The sequence below is a fragment of the Mobula hypostoma genome, chromosome 28, assembly GCF_963921235.1.
Source record: "Mobula hypostoma chromosome 28, sMobHyp1.1, whole genome shotgun sequence".
Lineage (NCBI taxonomy): Eukaryota > Metazoa > Chordata > Chondrichthyes > Myliobatiformes > Myliobatidae > Mobula > Mobula hypostoma.
The window spans coordinates 18,096,679-18,118,378 of NC_086124.1; the positions used below are offsets into that span (position 1 = coordinate 18,096,679).

The following is a 21,700-nucleotide window of genomic DNA, read 5'->3' on the forward strand; positions in this document are numbered from 1 at the left end:
TTGGAGATGTTAATGACGGAGCCATCAGTCTGGGTATTGTCAAGATCGGCTCCCCCTTTGAACCCTGAACTCTTTGAAGTGATGGACAGGCGATCTGGAGATGTGTAATGAAGGGACGGGAGAGAGAGCTGTCTAGAGCGGCTCCCCCTTTGAACCCTGAACTGTTTGAAGTGATGGACAGGCGATACCCCAGCAGGGGGATAAAAAGAGATAGGTTCGCTAAGGCAGGACACACACCCCTAGACAACGATAGAGCTTGATTGATGCTGTTATCTTAATTCTGTGCACATGTGTGTTTATCATTGCTGAACTGTTGCATTTATTATCCTTTCGATTACTGTGCTGCTTGTTTCTTTAATAAAACTTTCTTAGTTCTAGTAATCCAGACTCCAATTGAGTGATCCATTTCTGCTGGTTTGGCAACCCAGTTACGGGGTACGTAAGAGTAACAATAAAAAAAAAGCGATACGTAACAGAAACTTACCGGGACATCTTACCCAGAGTCTACAACTCTGCCGAGCAGAATTCTACTTTGAGTCCAAGCCTGACAATCCAGTCTCATCATTGACCTATTACCAACCATGATTGCTCCAACAATGGCCGCTCAGTACAAACATTCATATACTGATTTGCGGTCAGGAAGGTAGAAAATTGAAAAGTAGATGTACACCCTCGTCCCACGGTCATTTTTCCTTTGAATGTCGTTTCAGAACATGCTGTAAGGCTGGTAGGCGGCAGCGATCGCTGTTCAGGGAGAGTGGAGGTGCGGCACAATGCACAATGGGGAACGGTATGCGACGATGGATGGGGAACTGAAGACGCCAAGGTTGTCTGCAGGCAATTGGGTTGTCCCTCCGTCGCAGCAGCAAGTGGAGGGGCGCACTTCGGGCAAGGCAGCGGGAATATCTGGATGGATGATGTTGCGTGCAATGGGCAGGAATCCGCCCTTTGGGATTGTTCCTTCGGTGGATGGGGGATTAATAACTGCGGTCACGGAGAAGATGCGGGCGTGAGTTGTACGGAAGGTAGGTACACAACTAAAAACTTCTTTACTCCTTCATACCTATAGGGAACAACGAAGACTCTATATGTTAATAACTCAAACAGCTACTTCCAGTTGTTGTGGGGATAAGGAGATGAGTTTATAGGCTAATCGTTGACGCTGCTGAGGTAGGCGCCACTCAGTAACGGTTATGCTGTGTCGCTTAAACTGCTGGTGTGTTTAATTCGGCAATGTTTTATATCCCAGTTGGTCGGGCATATAGGTGCAGATTTCAGAATCATATCGGGTTGGCCTCATCGTATCAGAAAATTTCAGGAATGACCTGAAATAAATATGTATGTAGGATAGTAAATACTCATTATATGAGCTTGCAGCAGGATCTGGACCTGCTGGACAAGTGGGCTGAAATTTGTCGCCTGGATTTAATGCACACAGTTAGGAACCGTTGCACTTCAATAGGATAATTTGGGATGGTCTGACACAGTGAACGGCTTAGCACTGTGGAGTACTTTATGTCAAATATCTCAGGGGAATACAATTTCATTACTCATTGACAGTGTCGTCATAGCTTTTTAGGTCACAAAGAAAGTTTTTGTCTTGGGACACTGGCCTTTATAAATCAAAGTATGACGTAGAGAAGAAGTTATGTTGAAGTTTATAAGAAGTTGGTGAGGCCTAATTTGGAGTATTGTGTGCTATTTTGGATACTTCCCATCACGGAAGATGTAAATCATTTTGAAAAAAATAACCGAGGAAGTTTGCAGGTATGTCGCTGGGTCTCCACGACAGATTATAAGGAAAGCTTTAATAGTTTTTTATCTCTTTTCTTGGAACGTTGTATAATGAGGGGAGATCTGATAGAGGGATAGAAATTTATGTGTTTCAGACAGGTTTTCATGCAAGCAGGCTTATTCAACAGTTGGGTGGGAATACAACGAGAAGTAACGTGTTGAAAGTGAAAGATGAAATGTTTAACGGGAACTTGAGGGGAAACGCCTTCATAGAGAGCATCGTAGACTATGGAAGGAGCTTGTAACTGAAGAGGTGTAAGAGAAGTCTATGAGCAGATTTTATAAATAGATGGACGCTCGTGGTTTCTGGGCTATGGTCTGACAATCTGGGTTAAGCCTGACCATCCAGTCTCATCATTGACCTATTACCAACCACGATTGCTCCAACAATGGCCGCTCAGTACAAACATTCATATACTGTTTTGCGGTCAGGAAGGTAGAAAATTGAAAAGTAGATGTACCCCCTCGTCCCACGGTAATTTTTCCTTCGAATGTCGTTTCAGAACATGGTATAAGGCTGGTAGGCGGCAGCGATCGCTGTTCAGGGAGAGTGGAGGTGCGGCACAATGCACAATGGGGAACGGTATGCGACGATGGATGGGGAACTGAAGACGCCAAGGTTGTCTGCAGGCAATTGGGCTGTCCCTCCGTCGCAGCAGCAAGAGGAGGGGCGCACTTCGGGCAAGGCAGCGGAAATATCTGGATGGATGATGTTGAGTGCAATGGGCAGGAATCCGCCCTTTGGGATTGTTCCTTCGGTGGATGGGCGATTAATAACTGCGGTCACGGAGAAGATGCGGGCGTGAGTTGTACGGAAGGTAGGTATACAACTAAAAACTTCTTTACTCCTTCATACCTATAGGGAACAACGAAGACTCGATATGCTAATAACTCAAACAGCTACTTCCAGTTGTTGTGGGCAGAAGGAGATGAGTTTATATGCTAATCGTTGACGCTGCTGAGGTAGGCGCCACTCAGTAACGGTTATGCTGTGTCGCTTAAACTGCTGGTGTGTCTAATTCGGCAATGTTTTATATCCCAGTTGGTCGGGCATATAGGTGCAGATTTCAGAATCATATCGGGTTGGCCTCATCGTATCAGAAAATTTCAGGAATGACCTGAAATAAATATGTATGTAGGATAGTAAATACTCATTATATGAGCTTGCAGCAGGATCTGGACCTGCTGGACAAGTGGGCTGAAATTTGTCGCCTGGATTTAATGCACACAGTTAGGAACCGTTGCACTTCAATAGGATAATTTGGGATGGTCTGACACAGTGAACGGCTTAGCACTGTGGAGTACTTTATGTCAAATATCTCAGGGGAATACAATTTCATTACTCATTGACAGTGCCGTCATAGCTTTTTAGGTCACAAAGAAAGTTTTTGTCTTGGGACACTGGCCTTTATAAATCAAAGTATGACGTATAGAAGAAGTTATGTTGAAGTTTAGAAGAAGTTGGTGAGGCCTAATTTGGAGTATTGTGTGCTATTTTGGATACTTCCCATCACGGAAGATGTAAATCATTTTGAAAAAAATAACCGAGGAAGTTTGCAGGTATGTCGCTGGGTCTCCACGACAGATTATAAGGAAAGCTTTAATAGTTTTTTATCTCTTTTCTTGGAACGTTGTATAATGAGGGGAGATCTGATAGAGGGATAGAAATTTATGTGTTTCAGACAGGTTTTCATGCAAGCAGGCTTATTCAACAGTTGGGTGGGAATACAACGAGAAGTAACGTGTTGAAAGTGAAAGATGAAATGTTTAACGGGAACTTGAGGGGAAACGCCTTCATAGAGAGCATCGTAGACTATGGAAGGAGCTTGTAACTGAAGAGGTGTAAGAGAAGTCTATGAGCAGATTTTATAAATAGATGGACGCTCGTGGTTTCTGGGCTATGGTCTGACAATCTGGGTTAAGCCTGACCATCCAGTCTCATCATTGACCTATTACCAACCACGATTGCTCCAACAATGGCCGCTCAGTACAAACATTCATATACTGTTTTGCGGTCAGGAAGGTAGAAAATTGAAAAGTAGATGTACACCCTCGTCCCACGGTAATTTTTCCTTCGAATGTCGTTTCAGAAATTGGTATAAGGCTGGTAGGCGGCAGCGATCGCTGTTCAGGGAGAGTGGAGGTGCGGCACAATGCACAATGGGGAACGGTATGCGACGATGGATGGGGAACTGAAGACGCCAAGGTTGTCTGCAGGCAATTGGGCTGTCCCTCCGTCGCAGCAGCAAGAGGAGGGGCGCACTTCGGGCAAGGCAGCGGAAATATCTGGATGGATGATGTTGCGTGCAATGGGCAGGAATCCGCCCTTTGGGATTGTTCCTTCGGTGGATGGGGGATTAATAACTGCGGTCACGGAGAAGATGCGGGCGTGAGTTGTACGGAAGGTAGGTATACAACTAAAAACTTCTTTACTCCTTCATACCTATAGGGAACAACGAAGACTCTATATGCTAATAACTCAAACAGCTACTTCCAGTTGTTGTGGGCATAAGGAGATGAGTTTATATGCTAATCGTTGACGCTGCTGAGGTAGGCGCCACTCAGTAACGGTTATGCTGTGTCGCATATACTGCTGGTGTGTTTAATTCGGCAATGTTTTATATCCCATTTGGTCGGGCATATAGGTGCAGATTTCAGAATCGTATCGGGTTGGCCTCATCGTATCAGAAAATTTCAGGAATGACCTGAAATAAATATGTATGTAGCATAGTAAATACTCATTATATGAGCTTTCAGCAGGATCTGGACCTGCTGGACAAGTGGGCTGAAATTTGTCGCTTGGATTTAATGCACACAGTTAGGAACCGTTGCACTTCAATAGGATAATTTGGGATGGTCTGACACAGTGAACGGCTTGGCACTGTGGAGTACTTTATGTCAGATATCTCAGGGGAATACAATTTCATTACTCATTGACAGTGTCGTCATAGCTTTTTAGGTCACAAAGAAAGTTTCTGTTTTGGGACACTGGCCTTTATAAATCAAAGTATGACGTATAGAAGAAGTTATGTTGAAGTTTATAAGAAGTTGGTGAGGCCTAATTTGGAGTATTGTGTGCTATTTTGGATACTTCCCATCACGGAAGATGTAAATCATTTTGAAAAAAATAACCGAGGAAGTTTGCAGGTATGTCGCTGGGTCTCCACGACAGATTATAAGGAAAGCTTTAATAGTTTTTTATCTCTTTTCTTGGAACGTTGTATAATGAGGGGAGATCTGATAGAGGGATAGAAATTTATGTGTTTCAGACAGGTTTTCATGCAAGCAGGCTTATTCAACAGTTGGGTGGGAATACAACGAGAAGTAACGTGTTGAAAGTGAAAGATGAAATGTTTAACGGGACCTTGAGGGGAAACGCCTTCATAGAGAGCATCGTAGACTATGGAAGGAGCTTGTAACTGAAGAGGTGTAAGAGAAGTCTATGAGCAGATTGTATAAATAGATGGACGCTCGTGGTTTCTAGGCTATGGTCTGACAATCTGGGCTAAGCCTGACAATCCAGTCTCATCATTGACCTATTACCAACCATGATTGCTACAACAATGGCCGCTCAGTACAAACATTCATATACTGTTTTGCGGTCAGGAAGGTAAAAAGTTGAAAAGTAGATGTACCCCCTCGTCCCACGGTAATTTTTCCTTCGAATGTCGTTTCAGAACATGGTATAAGGCTGGTAGGCGGCAGCGATCGCTGTTCAGGGAGAGTGGAGGTGCGGCACAATGCACAATGGGGAACGGTATGCGACGATGGATGGGGAACTGAAGACGCCAAGGTTGTCTGCAGGCAATTGGGCTGTCCCTCCGTCGCAGCAGCAAGAGGAGGGGCGCACTTCGGGCAAGGCAGCGGAAATATCTGGATGGATGATGTTGAGTGCAATGGGCAGGAATCCGCCCTTTGGGATTGTTCCTTCGGTGGATGGGCGATTAATAACTGCGGTCACGGAGAAGATGCGGGCGTGAGTTGTACGGAAGGTAGGTATACAACTAAAAACTTCTTTACTCCTTCATACCTATAGGGAACAACGAAGACTCGATATGCTAATAACTCAAACAGCTACTTCCAGTTGTTGTGGGCAGAAGGAGATGAGTTTATATGCTAATCGTTGACGCTGCTGAGGTAGGCGCCACTCAGTAACGGTTATGCTGTGTCGCTTAAACTGCTGGTGTGTCTAATTCGGCAATGTTTTATATCCCAGTTGGTCGGGCATATAGGTGCAGATTTCAGAATCATATCGAGTTGGCCTCATCGTATCAGAAAATTTCAGGAATGACCTTAAATAAATATGTATGTAGGATAGTAAATACTCATTATATGAGCTTGCAGCAGGATCTGGACCTGCTGGACAAGTGGGCTGAAATTTGTCGCTTGGATTTAATGCACACAGTTAGGAACCGTTGCACTTCAATAGGATAATTTGGGATGGTCTGACACAGTGAACGGCTTGGCACTGTGGAGTACTTTATGTCAAATATCTCAGGGGAATACAATTTCATTACTCATTGACAGTGTCGTCATAGCTTTTTAGGTCACAAAGAAAGTTTTTGTTTTGGGACACTGGCCTTTATAAATCAAAGTATGACGTATAGAAGAAGTTATGTTGAAGTTTATAAGAAGTTGGTGAGGCCTAATTTGGAGTATTGTGTGCTATTTTGGATACTTCCCATCACGGAAGATGTAAATCATTTTGAAAAAAATAACCGAGGAAGTTTGCAGGTATGTCGCTGGGTCTCCACGACAGATTATAAGGAAAGCTTTAATAGTTTTTTTATCTCTTTTCTTGGAACGTTGTATAATGAGGGGAGATCTGATAGAGGGATAGAAATTTATGTGTTTCAGACAGGTTTTCATTCAGGAATGACCTGAAATATATCTCCGAAAAGCCAAAAGAGTAAACACAACTAGAATAGTGCGAATGTGAACAGAATTTGAAAAGGTGTGTAATTATCTATGTCTGCACCTCAGGTTTTAACAGCTTGAGGTGAGTTACAAGTTCAAAGTAATAGTAATAACAATATCAACAATAATAATAATAATAATAATAATAATAATAATAATAATAATAATAATAATAATAATAATAATAATAATAATAATAATAATAATAAAATAATAATAATAATAATAATAATAATAATTGGGTAGAAAGATGAACAGATGGACGCATGGATAGCTGAATGTTTAAGTAAATGAATAAATTGATGATTAATAAATAGATAAATAAATAAATAGATATTTTGAGAACAGGAGTTGAGGCATCCATGAAAGTAAGTCTATAAATTGAGTTGAGCTTCATTATTCCAGAACAACGCTGCTGGGTCCTTTCCCAGTCTCTGGCTCGGAGTCCATACCCTAGCCTCTTCATGTCTCCTCTAGTTCTGGGAGCCGATTCCGAGTCCAAGCCCAGACCCTTCGTCCCAGCCTAGTCGTAGTCCTGAGTCCTTGTCCAGTTCGCAGCTCCTGCTCCTGCCTTGCTCTCTGGTATCGAACAATAAACTCAGTCTAAGTAACCTCACAAGATGTGTCTTGCATTTGGGTCCGCCCTTGTTCCCAATGCCCCCGCCCAGTGTGACAAGTGGAGCTTAATAAATTCTTATTTTCAGGGCCTCAAAGGGTTACGGTGCAAATTCAGGCAAAGGGTGTTAAAAGGGATAATAATTCGGCTATGATGGAATGGTGGCATAGACCTGATGGGCCAAATTTTTAAATTGTACTCCATAATCTTGCATTAAGCCTTATGGTCTTAAACCTGGAGTGTGAATAATATTTACATCTATCTGAGATCGGTGAATAATAATAATGAGGAATTGAAGTTCACTTCAGTGGGAAACGGGAGCAGGGAGAGATGATAATTGGCGGTTGAAATGTGTGCTCTGAACTCATTGGTTGTCTCTCCTGTGAATGTACACCACTTATATCAAATCTGTGCCTTCTGTCACATGGTGTTCTTCCAAACCAAACAACGTGTCCCAAACTACACTTCCCAGACCATTAATGATACCATCAAAATTGGCCTTTCTTCAGTTTAGAATCTCAGCCCGCGGACCAGACCTATCTTTTGGACAGTTACTTTGAAACTAACGACATTTTGATCACTAGAGAGGAAGTGTACCGCGACACGTACTTCTGTCACCTGCTGGGACTCATTCATTAATAGCAGATCAAGCATCGCCGATTTTCTCATTCGGGGTTCTATGTACTGATTACGGAATCTTTCCTGAAAACTTTTGGCAAACTCTGTCCCATCTAGTGCTTTTACAGTATGGGAGTTCCAGTCAAAACATGGGAAGTTTAAATCACCTACTATAACATCATTCCCTTTCTCGCAACAGTCTGCAAATTACCCAACTTTATTCCTCCAAATATCTCGGACTGTTGTATGGTCTATAATATAGTCCCATTAATGTCGTCAGACCTTTCTAATTATTCGGTGCCACCCATAATGCCTCACTGGGCGAGTTTTCTGGTCTGCCATGACGGAGCACAGCCGTGACATTTTACCTGACTTGCAGTGACACTCTTCGTTCTTTAACACCTGACGCTTTGTCATGTTTGAACAACTTGAATATTGAGGTGCCAGTCCTGCTCGTCCAGCAAACAAGTCGAACTAATCGCTGCAATATCGTGCATGCTTCCCTTTGTTCTTTCATGTCCTGTGGTCATCTGTCTTTCCTACAATATTTCTGGCATTGCAGTATAGGTAGCTCAGGCCCTCAGTCGTACCATGATCAAGCTATTGATTTCTGATATTGACTTGGGTCTTATCGACATCTGCTTCAACAACCTCTCCACTAGCTGTTCTCAGAAAAAATACCCTTACTAAGTTGTTTCATTTGGAATCTGTAAGAACGAAGTAAACACATAATCCGTGTCTCTGAAACTTACTCATCGTCATAAATAAAGTTTTAGACTTGCTGCAGCCTGGACTTAAGACCTGACGGTACAGCACACTAATCAGTAGTTCGTCTTGTGAAAAAAAAATCGGTTAATTTTGTCACGTGTCCCAATGGAAAATGACGGATATTTTAGCAAAATTTAAACCATTTTGCCAAAATTCATACTTAGTGATTATTCACCTCCAAAAAGATGGAGATGCTTATTTCGATTTACATATTTAGCAGAATATAAACCAATGCCACTGTTACTGTAAATAATTAAGCGAGTAGAACATGAACTGACCTCCAAAAGTCATAAAGTCAAAGCTGAAACATTCTTTTAAACATTTTAAGCAATGTTAGCCTGTTATTTCAGTTTTGCACAATTTTAGAGTTTAAAAAAGGAAAGGAACACCATGCAAGGTTTGGACACCCGAAGAGAGTTGAGCTCTTAGATAACTTTTACCAAGGTCTCACGCCTTAATTAGCATGGTAGGGCTTTGTCGTCTTCACAATCATCGTTAGGAAAGACCAGGTTATGCAAATTTCAAAGCTTTATAAGTACAGTGACTGTTAAAACCTTGTCCCAGTAATCAGCAGCCATTGGGTCCTCTAAGCAGCTGCCCAGCACTCTGAAAATTAAAATATTTGATGCCCACAAATGCAGGAGAAGGATATAAGAAGATAGCAACGCGTTTTCAGGTAAACGTTTCCTCAGTTCGTAATGTAATTAAGAAATGGCAGTTAACAGGAATGGTGAAGATCAAGCTTAGGTTTGGAACACAAAGAAACGTTTCCGAAAGAACTGCTCGAGGGATTGCTGGAAAAGCAAATCAAAACCCCCGTTTGACTGCAAAAGACCTTCAGGAAGATTTAGCAGACTCCGAAGTGGTGGTGCACTGTTCTACTGTGCAGCGACACCTGCACAAATATGACCTTCATGGAAGAGTCATCAGAAGAAAACCATTCCTGTAAAATACAGCGTCAGAAGTTTGCAAAGGAACATCCAAGCATGCATTTTGGAAACAAATCCTGTGGACTGATGAGGTTAAAATAGAACCTTTTAGCCGCAATCAGCAAAGGTATGTTTGGAGGCAAAAAAAAAAGCGCAGAATTTCATGAAAAGAACACCTCTCCAACCTCTCCATGCTATGGGCTTTTGTGTTGCAGCCAGTCGCACCGGGAACATTTCACTGGTAGAGGGAAGAATGAATGCAATTAAATACCAGCATATTCTGGCACCAAACTTCACACCCTCTGTAAAATGCTGAAGATGAAAGAGGATGGCTTCTACAATAGGATGATGATCCTAAACATACCTCAAAATCCGCAGTAGATTACCTCAAGAGGCACAAGCTGAAGGTTTTGCCATGGCCCACACGGTCCCCCTACCTAAACATCATCGAAATTCGTTGATAGACCTCAAAACAGCAGTGCATGCAAGATGGCCCAAGAATCTCACAGAACTAGAAGCCCTTTGCAAGGAAGAATGGGCGAAAATCCCCCAAACAAGAATTGAAAGACTCTGAGCTGGTTACAAAAAGCGTTTACAAGCTGTGGTACTTGCCAAAGGGGGTGTTACTAAGTACTAAACATGCAGGGCCCTTTTCCTTTTTGTTATTTTGAAACTATAAAAGATGGAAATATAAAAAGTACTCTTGCTTAAAATATTAAAGTAATGTGTCATCTTTAACTTTTTGCCTTTTGGAAATCAGGTCATCTTTTACTCGCCTAGCTATTCACAGTAACAGAATTTTTGACCGGGGTGCCCACACTTTTGCATGCCAATGTACCTTTTCACCACAATTCTATACTTCAGAACGCTTCGAAATTACAGGTTCTCAAGATCGGAAAAAACTAGATTTCTTCAAAGGGCACCAACAATGTCCGTTGCTGTAATTCATAGAAGTGAAAGATTAAAATATGCTACTTCCACAGCTATGTATCAATAGGTTTTAACTGAAAGTATACAGATCACTGGGAGAGGTATAAGAAGGAATGCTGTATTGCGGCACTTTAAAGAGCACATTGGCTAAAATACTAGGGGAGTTGGAACTGATACCAATAGATACACCGTATGATTGCGATAAGTTACCTAAGAGAGATCGCACAACGCATTTTCAGATACAACAAAACAGATAGTGTCTTTGACAGTGAGGGCGGCTTTCAAGATGGAACGGCTTTCAAGATTTACAAAAAGGTCTTGTTCTGCTGTGTATGTGGGCCTAGAATTGGGAAAAGAAGTTTATCTTTAGATTATTTTCAGGTGAAGGACCAATGAAAGTCATACTTTCAGAGTGATCTGTAACGCTGTTTCTGCGCGAAATTTCGCAGTCGCTTTCCTGTGTTGAGATTCTAGAACAGCAGAGGCTTAGCTATAGAGTCAGAGAAAAGAACAGAACAGAAACAGGTCCTTCGGCCTATCTGTACCATGCAGAAAACATTTAAGCTTCCTTCTTCTATCGACCTGCACCAGGACTATTATCTTGCACACCCCTACTATCCATGTACCTCTCCTTGTTCTCTTAAAAGTTGAAAGCGAGTTCACATTCATCACTTGTACTGATAGCTTATTTCAGACACTCTCACGACCCTTGGAGTAAAGAAGATTCCCCTTATATTCCCCTTGAACTTTCCAACTTTCGCCCACAACCCATTAACTCTGTTTGCAGTCCCACCGAACCTCAGTTGAAAAACCATGTTTGCATTTCCCGGATCTGTACCCCACATAATTTTGTATAGACCTGTCAAATGTCCTCTCTATTTTCTACGTTCTTTGGAATATAGTCCTAACCTTTTCAATATTTCCTTATAATTGACGTCCTCCAGACACGACACCATCCTTGTAAATTATCTCTGTACCCTTTCAACCTTATTTACATGTTTCTTCTAGGTAGGTGACCAAGACTGCACACAATACTCCCAATTAGGCCTTAGCAACGTCTCATGCAATTTGAAAATAATGTACCATCTGCTGTACTTAATACATTGATTTATGAACAATTTTGTGCCAAAATCTGTCTTTATTACTCTGTCTACCCATGATGCCACTTTCAAAAATTGGCATAAGCAACTTGAGCAGGATTATGAGGACTTTTTTCTTCTCCCAGTGAGTGGTCAGTACATGCAGTGTGCTTTCAGATGAAGTGATTCAGACAGGCATTTATCTTCAGTAAATATATATTTGTACGGTTACATAAACAGGCAAGCTTTAGAGCAATATGAGCCACAGGTGGGCAAATGGGATGAACTTACACGGGAATCCTTCTGAGTGTAGAATGGGGGCGCCTAAGCTGTATTTTTCAATTGGTGCTATGACTTAACGGAACGCTTGGATATAATACTGAGGCTCACGTAAAAAAAAACATACAATATTTACTGAAATAAATGGAGTCCATTTGAGGATAATTGTAATTATTTCTTTGGAATAGCGTCACCTCGTAAGTGCGACAGCACAGGGACAGCAGAACTAAAATGATCACTGCCAGATATCACTGGAAGTCAACCGATGTTTGAAGCACATATTCACTGTGACATCATGGCCAGCAATATGAAACAGAACTAGACGGTGACGAAACCTCAAACAAAAGCCTCCTGTGCCGCAGATAAAACTTATTCATTGCCTTTCATTTCACGTCTCGATATAAGACGAGCAGGTGGCAACATTCGTTCCTCGGGAACAGTGCAGGTGAACCACAAAGGACAGTGGGTGACGATTTGGGATGATGAATGGGACTTGAAAGGTTGTTTGCAAACAGCAGTTGTCATAAAATTCCTTTGAAACCTCCCCAGTTTCAACACATCCCTTCTAAGATAAAGTGCCGAAAACTGTCACAATACTCCGAGAGAGGCCTCTCTCGAGCCTTCTAAGTCTCAACTTTACATCCTTGCTTTAATATTCTAGTCCTCTTGAAATGAATACTGTTAACCGCATTTGCTTTCCTGATTACAGACTCAACCTGCAAATTACCCTTTAGGGTATCCCGCACAAGGGTTCTCACATCCATCAGATTTTTGTGTTGTCACTCCATTCAGAAAATAGTCAACGCTTTCATATCTTCTACCGAAGTGCATTACCATACACTTCCTGACACTGTATTACATCTGCCACTTCTTTGCCTATTCTACAAATCAGATTTAGTCCTTCTGTAGCCTCCCTATTTCCTCAGAACTATCTGTCCCTCCACCAATCTTAGTATCATCTGCAAACTTTGCAACAATACCATCAATGTCGTCATCAAAATAATTGACAAAAACCGTAAAAAGAATCAGTCCCAAGACTAACCCCTGTAGAAAACCACTGGGCACCGGCAGCCAACCAGTTAAAGGGTCTCTTCATGGCTACTTTTTCAGCTGTACATGTACACCTGCTCGTTAATGCAAATATCTAATCAGCAAAAAGTTAGAAGCAATCACGTCCAGAACTGTCGTTCCGTGTCCAGGAATTAAAATGGAGTCGTGTCAATAGGACCAGAAAAAGCTAAAATCTGCCTCACTCACTTAGCAGGAGTCAAGTGGATATTATCTTAGACAATCTTCTTCTATTAATGCCATGGAGCTTTACCATTAACCGAGGGGTCCGTGGGACTTAGTTTTGCGACACCTGTCTAAGAGCAGAAGTCCAGAAGAGATAAAGGAAGACTTTCACCTGTAGGGCATCGACACTGATCCACCAATTCATTCCAGCTGAGTTAGCATCCCTCTGAACAGCAAACCGCCTTCTGCCCGCAGCCTGTCACGTCAAACATTTGGCCAACGTGAAGGAGTTGAGGTACATCAAAAAATGCTCAGGCCCTCATTATCAGTGAGCTTGAGAAAAAAAAAACAGACCAGAGTGCAGCTAACAACGTCCAAACGACACTGGACAACAGCATAAAACAGTTCGGAATGCACAGCAATATTTATATAATTCTCAGTCAAATCTACGCTAGTAAACACCAGCGGAATAGTCTGAAAGTTTCTTAGATCGCGAAATGAGTGTGTTGAGAGGTCGCGACCCGACGCATCGAAGGATTACACATTTCCGCCGATCTACCGCCAGGAATTCGTGTGTCTTGCATTGAATTTCCAGCATCCGCAGATTACTCCTGTTTGTGAAACGAATGCGTTTCGCTATGGCCGTACCTTAGGATTTACCAGCTTGAACTAAGAAAATTTAAAAAAAAACTACAATGACAGTAAATAAATAATAAATACCTAAAACATGGGGTGAGGAGGGAAGAGTCTTCGAAATCGTGTCCGCAGATTGTGGGAATAGTTCAGTGAAGGGGCAAGTGAAGTTGAGTGATTATACCATTCGGTTGAAGAGCCTCATTGTTGAGGAATCATAACTGTCCTGAGCATAGACCATAGAACATAGAACATAGAATAGTACAGCACAGTACAGGCCTTTCGGCCCACAATGTTGTGTCTACCCTCAACCCCTCACTCCCATATAACCCCCCAACTTAAATTCCTCCATATACCTGTCCAGTAGTCTCTTAAATTTCACTAGCGTATCTGCCTCCAACACTGACTTAGGCAACGTATTCCACGCAACAACCACTCTCTGAGTAAAAAAAACTTTCCTCTAATATCCCGCTTGAACGTGCCACCCATTACCTGAAAGCGTTGTCCCTTGTATTGAGCAGTGGTGCCCTGGGGAAGGGGCGCTGGCTACTACTCTATCTATTTCTCTCAATATCTTGTATAGCTCTATCATGTCTCCTCTCATCCTCCTTCTCTCCAAAGAGTAAAGCCCTAGCTCCCTTAATCTCTGATCATATTGCATACTCTCTAAACCAGGCAGCATCCTGGTAAATCTTCTGTGTACAATTTCCAATGCTTCCACCTCCTTCCTATAGTGACGCGACCAGAACTAGACACGGTACTCCAAGTGTGGCCTAACCAGAGTTCTACAGAGCTGCAACATTACCTTGCAACTCTTAAACTCTATCCCTCGACTTATGAAAGCTAACACCCCATAGTCTTTCTTAACTGCCCTATCTACCTGTGAGACAACCTTCAGGGATCTGAGGATATGTACCCCCAGATACCTCTGCTCCTCCACACTACCAAGTATCCTGCCATTTACTTTGTATTCTGCCTTGGAGTTTGTCCTTCCAAAGTGGGTTGATCTCCGTTTGCTACTTCTCAGCCCACTTCTGCAACCTATCAATGTTTCTCTGCAAACTTTAACAATCCCCTACACGATCTACAATACCACAAACCTTTATGTCGTCTGAAAACTTGCCAACCCACCCTTCTACCTCCACATCCAGGTCATTAATAAAGATCACAAAAAATAGAGGTCCCAGAACCAATCCTTCTGGGATACTAATCGTCAAAACCCTCCAATCTGAATACACTCCCACCACCACGATCCTCTGCTTTCTGCAGGCAAGCCAGTTCTGAATCCACCTGGCCACACTTCCCTGGATCCGATGCCTTCTGACTTTCTGTATAAGACTACCATGTGGAAGCTTGTCAAATACCTTACTAAAATCCATATAGAACTCATCCACTGCACTACCCTCATCTCTCTGCCTGGTCACCTCCTCCAAGAACTCTATCATGCTTGTCAGACACGATCTGCGCTGCACAAAGCCATGCTGACTGCCCCTGATCAGACCATAATTCTCTAAATGCCCATAGATCTTATTTCTAAGAATCTTTTCCAACAGCCTTCCCACCACAGACGTAACGCTCACTGGTCTATAAATACCCGGACTATCCCGACTACCTTTTTTGAACAAGGGGACAACATTCGCCTCCCTCCAATGCTCCGGTACCATTCCCATAGACAACAGGGACATAAGGATCCTAGCCAGAGGCTCAGCAATCTCTTCCCTCACCTCATGGAGCAGCCTAGGAAATATCCCGTCCGGCTCCGGGGACTTATCCGTCCTAATTTATTTTAACAACTCCAACACCTCCTCTCCCTTAATATTAACATGCTCCAGAACATCAACCTCACTCATATTGTCCTCACCGTCATCAAGTTCCCTCTCATTGGTGAATACCGAATGAAGTATTCATTGACGACCTCGCTAACTTCCACAGCCTCCAGGCACATCTTCTTACCTTTATCTCCAATTTGTCCTACCTTCACTCCTGTCATCCTTTTGCGCTTCACATAATTGAAGAATGCCTTGGGGTTTTCTTTTACCCTACTCGCCAAGGCCTTCTCATGCCCCCTTGTTGCTCTTATCAGCCCCTTCTTAGGCTCCTTTCTTGCTACCCTATATTCCTCAATAGACCCATCTGATCCTTGCTTCCTAAACCTCATATATGCTGCCTTCTTCCACCTGACTAGATTTTCCATCTCACTTGTCACCCATGGTTCCTTCACCATACCATTCTTTATCTTCCTCACTGGGACAAATTTGTCCCTAACATTGAGCAAGAGATCTCTAAACATCGAACACATGTCCATAGTACATTTTCCTGCAAAAACATCATCCCAATTCACTCCCGCAAGTTCTAGCCTTATAGCCTCATAATTTTCCCTTCCCCAATTTAAAAAATTCTGTCCTCTCTGATTCTATCCTTTTCCATGATAGTGCTAAAGGCCAGGGAGCGGTGGTTACTGTCCCCCAGCTGCTCACCCACTGACAGATCTGTGACGTGGCCCGGTTCGTTACCTGATACTAGATCTAGTATGGCATTCCCCCTAGTCGGTCTGTCAACATGCTGCAATAGGAATCCGTCCTGGACGCACTTAACAAACTCTGTCCTGTCTAATTCCTTGGAGCTAATCAAGTGCCAATCAATATTAGGGAAGTTAAAGTTACCCATGATACAACTCTGTTATTTTTGCACCTTTCCAAAATCTGCCTCCCAATCTGCTCCTCGGTGTCTCTGCTGCTACCAGGGGGCCGATAAAATACTCCCAATAGAGAAAGTGCTCCCTTCCTGTTCCTGACTTCCACCCATACTGAACACATACTGAACCAAAAGAGGATCCTGCTACATTACCCACCCTTTATGTAGCTGAAATAGTATCCCTGACCAGTAATGCCACCCCTTCTCCATCCCCATCCCTTTTAAAGCACTGAAATCCAGGAATATTGATAATCCTTTCCTGCCCTGGTGCCAGCCAAGTGTCTGTAATGGAAACTACATAATAATTCCATGTATGTATCCAAGCTCGCAGTTCATCACCTTTGTTCCTGATGCTTCTTGCATTGAAGTACACGCACTTTATCCCTTCTACGTTCCTACCTTTATTCTGCTTCTCTTTCCTCAAAGCCTCTCTATATGCTAGATCTGGCTTTACTCCATGATCTTCTTTCACTGCTCTATCGCTCCGGATCCCATCCCCCTTGCAAATTAGTTTAAATCCTACCGACCCACGCTAGCAAACCTACCTGCAAGGATATTGCTCCCCCTCGAGTTCAGGTGCAGCCCATCCAATCTGTACATGTCCCACCTTCCCCAGAAAAGATAAAACCCTGGCCCCTGCACCAACTCCTCAGCCACGCATTCAACGGCCATCTCCTCCAATTCTTACTGGCATCAATCCTGAGAACTCCACTCTTGAGGTCCTGTTCTTCAGCCTTCTGCCTAGTTCCCGGAACTCACACTTGAGGACCTTATCCCTCTTCCTGCCTATGTCGTTGGTGCCCACATGTATCACGACTTCTGGTTGCTTTCCCTTTTGTACCAAGATGTCATGCACTCGGTCAGAGACATCCCGGACCCAGGTGTGAGTGTGAACATGGTGGTGTGAGTCTTGAGGCTCTAACTCCTTCTGCGAGAAGAGTTCTGGACCTGGGTTATGCGGTTGCCTGGCGATGGATGTTGCGTTCCCGTGACAACACGCAGTGTTGATGTGCGCAATAGAGAGAAGGGCTTTATCCTTGATGTATTTGGCCCCGTAGACGCGTTTTTATAGGAATTTCCCTTTAAGGGCATCGGTGCCCCATCCTCGACCATTTGGTCAATATACGCTTCACTACGCAACGAAAGAAGTTTTAGATTTGTTGAATAGATTGTAGCGGTTAGGACTTTATTCTTTGCCGGAAGAAGATAGGACAAGATTTGATGAAAGTATACACAATTATGCAGGGTATAGATAGGATATTTGCAAGCAAGCTCTTTGAGCAGGTTGGCTTTCGGCGGTCATGCATGAAGAGTGAAAGCTAAAACGTTTCAGGGGATCTTGAGGGGACATGCCGTCATTCAGAGGGTCTTGAGAATGTGGATCAACCTGCAAACTGAAGTTGTGCATGCGAATTCGATTTTAACGTTTATAAGAAGTCTGGATATGTGCATGGATGCTAGGGGCGTGGACGGTAATGATACAGGTGTTGTGCTTGAACGGAGTAGGGAGTTTAAATGTTTCGGTAGGGACTAGATGGGTGGAAGGACCTGCTGTTGCCCAAAGGTTTGCTCTGAGTCTACGATAAAATAACCATTCGGATGAAACAGTACTGAATAAGCGCTCATGAATAGCTAACTTTAATGATACAGTCATTCTACACACACGCACATATATCACATCTGAATGCTCCTCCTCCCCATTCATAATGCTGTGGACGCTATCAGAGTCGTCCCTTGTTCTAGCTCCTGGGAGGCAACATTGCATACTTGTGTTACATCCATGTCAAAAGAATGTTTTCGATTCCTTTGACTCTTGAGTCCCTCATTTTAACCTGTCCCAACTTTCTTCCTTTCTCTTCTGCATCAAAGACCCCTGCTCAATGCAAACCGCCTGATCTCTGTGGCATTCCCTTGGGAGATTATCTCAAAAAATATTATCCAAAATGAAATATTTATTATTCAGGGGAGTTACACAAGAGCTGCTCTCATCTAACTGCCTATTCACTAACCAATAACTTTACTGTTAGTTCAAAACAGTCAACTTTCATTGAATTTGGACTCCTGTAGGCCAGGAAGATGATAGGTTTATCTTGGAGAAAAATGAATATACCTTCGATACATGTATGGGCGAAGGAGATGTCATCTTGTATTGTATTGGAGAGATTGACTTACATAACCAGAGGAAGGGCAGGAGAATTTGATAATGTGCGGAAACCTGTATTGGAATTTCTTGGACGTCAAGGTGCACAGTCATTTTGAAATAGCTGTGTGCTGTTGAGCTCTTCTACGGTTTTTCTTCTGATGTGTTTTTATTTTATTTCTTTGTTAAATATCTGAAATATGTATCATGTATATTTCTTTTCCTTTGAGATGGTGAAAAACATGAGATATGTTTCACTATTTAGTTTAATTCTTATTTTGTTTATTTGTATATGTGAATTATATGTAAAATTCAATAAAAATATTGTTAAAAAAACAATACCTTCACACTGACAGTCACTCGGGTTTCAGGTTACATCCACCATAGGTGAGGCTCCTTCCCAGAATCCCCGATGGTAGGTCTCTTCACTCCCGTAGAAGCCGAAGGTCATTCAGCTGTTGGTCGCGATCCGTAAGACGATACTCACGCACATGTGGTCGCACGTGGGGATCCAGAGTTTCCAACATCTGACGTGAATAACACGCAAAAGCCCTTTAAACTACAGTAAATAGCCCTGTCAAGTTACCCAGAGCCAGGTTCTCTTCTGTGTCGAAGACTCCTTTCAGCAAAGGCATAACAATGCTACTCTCACTACTGGCCTATGCTAACAATCACCGCTCCAGCAATGGTGGCTCCGCTTGTGCAAACATTCACATGACGTGCTATGGTCAGGAACGTGGAATTGAACTCAGCAGTAAGCGACGCTCTGAAAAATTTAGGTGCCTCCATGTCTCAGAATAATTTCTTCTTTGAATGTCATTTCAGTGCCGAATATAAGACTGGTAGGCGGCAGCGATCGTTGTTCAGGGAGAGTGGAGGTGCGGTACAATGAACAATGGGGAACGGTATGCGACGATGAATGGGGCAACGACGACGCCAAGGTTGTCTGCAGACAATTGGGCTGCCCCTCTGCTGCAATAGCAATAGTGGGGGCACGCTACGGGCAAGGCAGCGGGAATATCTGGATGGACGATGTTGCGTGCAATGGAAGTGAATCCGCCCTTGGGGAATGTTCCTTCCGAGGATGGGGGAGTCATAACTGCGGTCACGGAGACGATGCGGGAGTGATTTGTGGAGAAGGTAGGCATAGAACTAAAACCATCTTTGTTCCTTCTTTCTCTATATTGGGAATAACGAAGACTCTATATATTTTAAAATCAGGTCAGCCACTTGCAGTTGTTCTTTTATCTTTCAATAATTTTTCTTTTAATAATTTGACCTGCCACTTCCAGTCGCTGTGGATACAACGATGTGAATTTATGTACTGATCTTTGACGTTGTTGAGGCAGGCACAACTTGATTAACGTTTATTCTGTGTCGCTTAAAGTGCGGGCGTGTTTCATTTGGCTAAGTTTTTTTTTTTATCTTAGTTGGTCGCGCATGTAGGTGCAGATTCCAGATTCATATAGGGTAACATGCTCCCGATCAGAAAATGTAAGGAATGACCGGTAACAAATCTGTATGCAGAACAGTAAATTGTAATTCTTTGTGAGCGGGATTTTTAAAATTTAGTTTCCAAAGGTTCACGTAGGAAGTCACTTTCATAAACAGCATACAAACTTTTATGGTTTTCTGCACAAGTCCCTTTGCATCTCAGATTTTTGGATTTTACTCTGTTTAGAAAAAAGTCTGCAGAGTTATTTCGACTACCATCGTGCAAGACCATGCATTTTCAAATTTTTATTTCATTTGCCGCTTCCTTGCCCATATTGCAAACCTGTCTGAGTACTTCGGCACTCGACAAATTCTCTCTCTCCAGATCTATTAATAACTTAACTTTCCCAAACTAATGCACGTTAAAATTTCCCATTACTACAATAACAGATACGCAATTTCAGAATCTTCCGATCCAATGTCACATCGTTGTCAGTATTTGATGCCATTCTATAACAGCAGAGCCACGCCACGCCCTCTGCCTATATTCCTCTCTTTCAGATACAATGTACAAAGGACATTCAGCTACCAAATGCAACTGTCTTTCAGCAACGAATCAGCGATGTCCACAGCATCTTCCGCAAGAGTTTTAAAAAATGGCAATAAGATCATTCAGCTTATTTCTTATAATCTTTGCAATGGGATATAAGGCTTTGAATATGTATTTGCAACCTTTTATTTATTCTGCATCCTAATGCAGTGATACCAACCCTGCTCGCTTCATTTTGTCCGATTATCTGCCTGCCCTCCCTAACAGCCTGACTGCACGGTACTTTTGTTGTTTCAATACCCTTCGTATCGTATGTCCCTTCACTCCCCTCCCCTGACCATTTTAAATTAGTTTCGCCCATCCCCAAAAGCTCAAAAAAAAAGCACCCGAGAGAATATATATCCCTCTAGGGGTACGGTGTAACACTTCCCTTTTGTACATGTCATACTCCTGTATTGGCATTTCCACCACCTGCAGATTTTCTCCTGTTCTTGAAATGAATGTGCTTGGCAATGGCTGTACCTTAGAATTTAACAGCTTGAATTGAGAAAATAAATTTAAAACTCTACGATAATATTTAAAAAGTAGATGTGTGCTTGTGGATGTTGTCTACATGAACTTTAGTAAGGCCTTTTACAAGATCCCACATGGAAGGTTAGTTCAGAAGGTTCAGACACTAGGCATCCATGGAGAGGTTGTAAACTGGATTCGAAATTGGCAGTGTGGGAGAAGACAGAGAGTGGTAGTGGATGATTTCTTATCAGACTGCAAGCCTGTGACTCGTGGTGTGCAAATGTGAGGTGTTGCATTTTGGAAGGACAAATCAAGTTAGGGCATACACAAGAAATGGCAGGGCACTGAGGAGTTCCGAGGAGCAAAGAGTTCTGGGAGTTCAGATACACAATTCCCTGAAAGTGGCGACACAGGTAGACAGGGTTGTAAAGAAGGCTTTTGGCATCCTGACATTCATAAATCAAAGTATTGAGTATTGGAGTTGGGATGTTATGGGGAGGTTGTATAAGACATTGGTGAGGCCAGCTTTGGAGTATTGTGTATAGTTTAGGTCACCTAACTATAGGAAGGATA

The 21,700-nt window shown here is 42.7% G+C and overlaps 1 protein-coding gene across 1 annotated transcript in view; it reads left to right on the forward strand.

The window, feature by feature from the left end:
• Window positions 1-21,700, forward strand: part of LOC134338832 (uncharacterized) — a 169,941-nt gene that overhangs the window by 16,988 nt on the left and 131,253 nt on the right. The window contains 5 exon segments of the mRNA XM_063034935.1: window positions 711-1,025; window positions 2,298-2,612; window positions 3,885-4,199; window positions 5,472-5,786; window positions 19,456-19,770. Of these exon segments, the coding sequence (XP_062891005.1) occupies window positions 711-1,025; window positions 2,298-2,612; window positions 3,885-4,199; window positions 5,472-5,786; window positions 19,456-19,770 (1,575 nt within the window).